The sequence below is a fragment of the Pteropus vampyrus genome, unplaced genomic scaffold, assembly GCF_000151845.1.
Source record: "Pteropus vampyrus isolate Shadow unplaced genomic scaffold, Pvam_2.0 Scaffold6, whole genome shotgun sequence".
Classification (NCBI taxonomy): domain Eukaryota; kingdom Metazoa; phylum Chordata; class Mammalia; order Chiroptera; family Pteropodidae; genus Pteropus; species Pteropus vampyrus.
In genome coordinates, this window is record NW_011888787.1 from 112,089 (window position 1) to 114,767 (window position 2,679).

At 53.9% G+C, this 2,679-nt stretch overlaps 1 protein-coding gene across 1 annotated transcript in view; it reads left to right on the forward strand.

Moving 5' to 3' along the window:
* Nucleotides 1–425: 425 nt before the first annotated feature.
* ITGA10 (integrin subunit alpha 10) overlaps nucleotides 426–2,679 on the forward strand; it is a gene marked incomplete at its 5' end in the record, with an annotated part of 16,503 nt that continues 14,249 nt past the window's right edge. Inside the window, 6 exons of the mRNA XM_023534831.1 lie at nucleotides 426–544; nucleotides 734–843; nucleotides 1,059–1,150; nucleotides 1,373–1,487; nucleotides 2,186–2,313; nucleotides 2,487–2,635. Coding sequence (XP_023390599.1) covers nucleotides 426–544; nucleotides 734–843; nucleotides 1,059–1,150; nucleotides 1,373–1,487; nucleotides 2,186–2,313; nucleotides 2,487–2,635 — 713 coding nt within the window. The remainder of the gene's footprint in view (nucleotides 545–733; nucleotides 844–1,058; nucleotides 1,151–1,372; nucleotides 1,488–2,185; nucleotides 2,314–2,486; nucleotides 2,636–2,679) is intronic.

The following is a 2,679-nucleotide window of genomic DNA, read 5'->3' on the forward strand; positions in this document are numbered from 1 at the left end:
TTCTCCCTGTGCTCCTGGGTGTGGGGAGAATTTGGAAGGGACGGTCGTTCTAGGGCTGCGGAAAGGCTCTCTCCCTCTTCTGACCCTCACAGTTTTAAGGAGGAGGATGCGTAGGAGGAATGATGTGAAAAAGAGGAACTTGACGTTTCCAGACACGTCTGTAAATGAGATTTCAGGGGTGGGAATGGAAATACAGCTGTGCACAGGCATGGCAGAGGGCCACAGGTTAGACAGGACCCAAACAGGAAGGAGATCATCCTCGCTCAGAGCTCTGAGTGCATGACATTGACGGAGGCCAGGACACCTAATGAGTAATAAGCAGGGAGACAGACTTATTTCAAAACATTCCCTTCACGGCTTCTCTCTGGCTCTGCCTCTGGGCATTCACCAGCCTCTGACTGCTTCCTGCTAACCCATGATCTTGACCCCCAGGTCTCTGCTCCCCCTTTAACCTGGATGTGCATCACCCACGCCTCTTCCCAGGGCCACCCGAGGCTGAATTTGGATACAGTGTCTTACAACATGTTGGGGGTGGACGGCGATGGTGAGGAGGAAGCCGGAGGGCCGTGGGGTTGGGACTGTGACAGAGCCATTAAAAAAGGGGAGGGGAGGTAGATGGGAATCGAAACTAACCCGGTCCTTTAGACATGGCTGGGGCTCTAGATTTGCCACCTCCGTGCACTTTCTCATAGGCCATGTTCACACTGTGTGTGTATTCATGTCCTCCTCCCAGGATGCTGGTGGGTGCCCCCTGGGACGGGCCGTCAGGTGACAGAAGGGGAGATGTTTACCGCTGCCCTGTAGGGGGCTCCCACAATGCCCCATGTGCTAAGGGCCACTTGGGTAAGAAGATGCCTCACGCTTGCACTCCTAACCCCTAACCTTGATGTGCTAGTAGCTCTGACCCCTCCCAATACCTCACTTTCTTTACCCCCATATCCCACACGCTCCCCGTCCTTGACTTGATCCAGATCTCATCCTCTTCCAAAACCACGCTGAACTCAAGCACCCCATCTGTGACCCCTCCATCTCATTCTTTTCCACTCCCCTCCAACCAGGTGACTATCCATTGGGAAATTCATCTCGTCCTGCTTTGAACATGCACTTGGGGATGTCTCTACTAGAGACAGATGGTGATGGGGGATTCATGGTGAGCAGCGGAAAGGGTGGTGGCTGGGTCTCTGAGGGTTCGTGGCAGAGAAAAGAGCCATATGTAAGGGAAACTGGTCTGTGTGGAGGGGGCACGGAGTTAAAAACCCTAGAAAGCGAGGAGGGGAATCTCGGGGAGGGGCCTCAATGCCTCCTTCTACTGGGAGCACGTTCTGTGGGCGCCCTTCCCAGCCTGCGAGCAACCTGATTCCCCCATTCCCAGGCCTGTGCCCCTCTCTGGTCTCGTGCCTGTGGCTCCTCGGTCTTCAGTTCTGGGATTTGTACCCGTGTAGATGCTTCATTCCGGCCTCAGGGAAGCCTGGCGCCCACTGCACAACGTGAGCCGGAAAAAGAACCTGAGGACTCAGTCCTCCAAACGGGGTGCAGGGTGGGGAAAATGGGGCAGCAGTGCATGATGCTTGACAGGGGGCCTGCATGGCTAGCCTCGTCGCTACCTAACGCACCTGCGTAAGCTTCATGGTTCCTAACAGATTAGAATTCAGACTCTGCCACGGCACCGAGACTCCATGAATAGATCAAACGAACTTCAAAAGCTCAACTCTGACTACATCCCTCCACATCCTTGGCCATGACATCTACCTTCCCATTCTCCGACGTGTCATCTGTCTTCATACCTCCATCTCCTTCTGTTTAAAGAATTCTCCACCAAATGCCTTTCCTTACATTCTCCTCTCCACAAACACCTTGAGGTCTCAATATCTTCTCAGCAGCTGCCTCCTTCAATTCCCACCATCAGAACGGACTCTCTTTTGCTGTCTCCCAGCATACAGTGGTGCTGTTTGTACCTAGCACTTAATTCCTTCTTTGTTTTTTTAGTAAATTGCATGAATGATCATCTCCTCTTTTCTTCATTTCCACATTTGCCCAGGGCCTGGCGCACCATCTTCCTTGCATGTCGGAAGTGCCTAATAGACGTTTAAGTCGAATGTGTTCTCCTGTGACCTCTTCCCTTATTGCCCCCATGCCCAATACCCTTCTACCCCTCTGTTCTCCATTACCGCACCCCTCCTCCAAGGCTGCCCCACATACATGGACGTCGTCATTGTCTTGGATGGCTCCAACAGCATCTACCCCTGGTCTGAAGTTCAGACTTTCCTACGAAGACTGGTAGGGAGACTGTTTATTGACCCGGAGCAGATACAGGTAAGAGAAGGCGATCCCGGTGGGCTTGGAGGGGGAGAGACAGGGAGAGAGGAGATAAATGTCCGTAGTGTCTTCAGCAGTAGCCAGGTGCCCATCTGCTGTCGTTCACGTACTTTTTTCTCCCTCCCCGGCCCCATACCCACCCTCCGCCTGACTGCACGCTTTGTGCTCAGGTGGGACTGGTACAGTATGGCGAGAGCCCCGTACACGAGTGGTCCTTGGGAGATTTCCGAACCAAGGAAGAAGTGGTGAGAGCAGCAAGGAACCTGAGTCGGCGGGAGGGACGAGAAACAAAGACGGCGCAAGCGATAATGGTGGCCTGGTGAGGCATCGGGAAGCGAAGGGCGTGGCGTGCGGGAGGCCAGA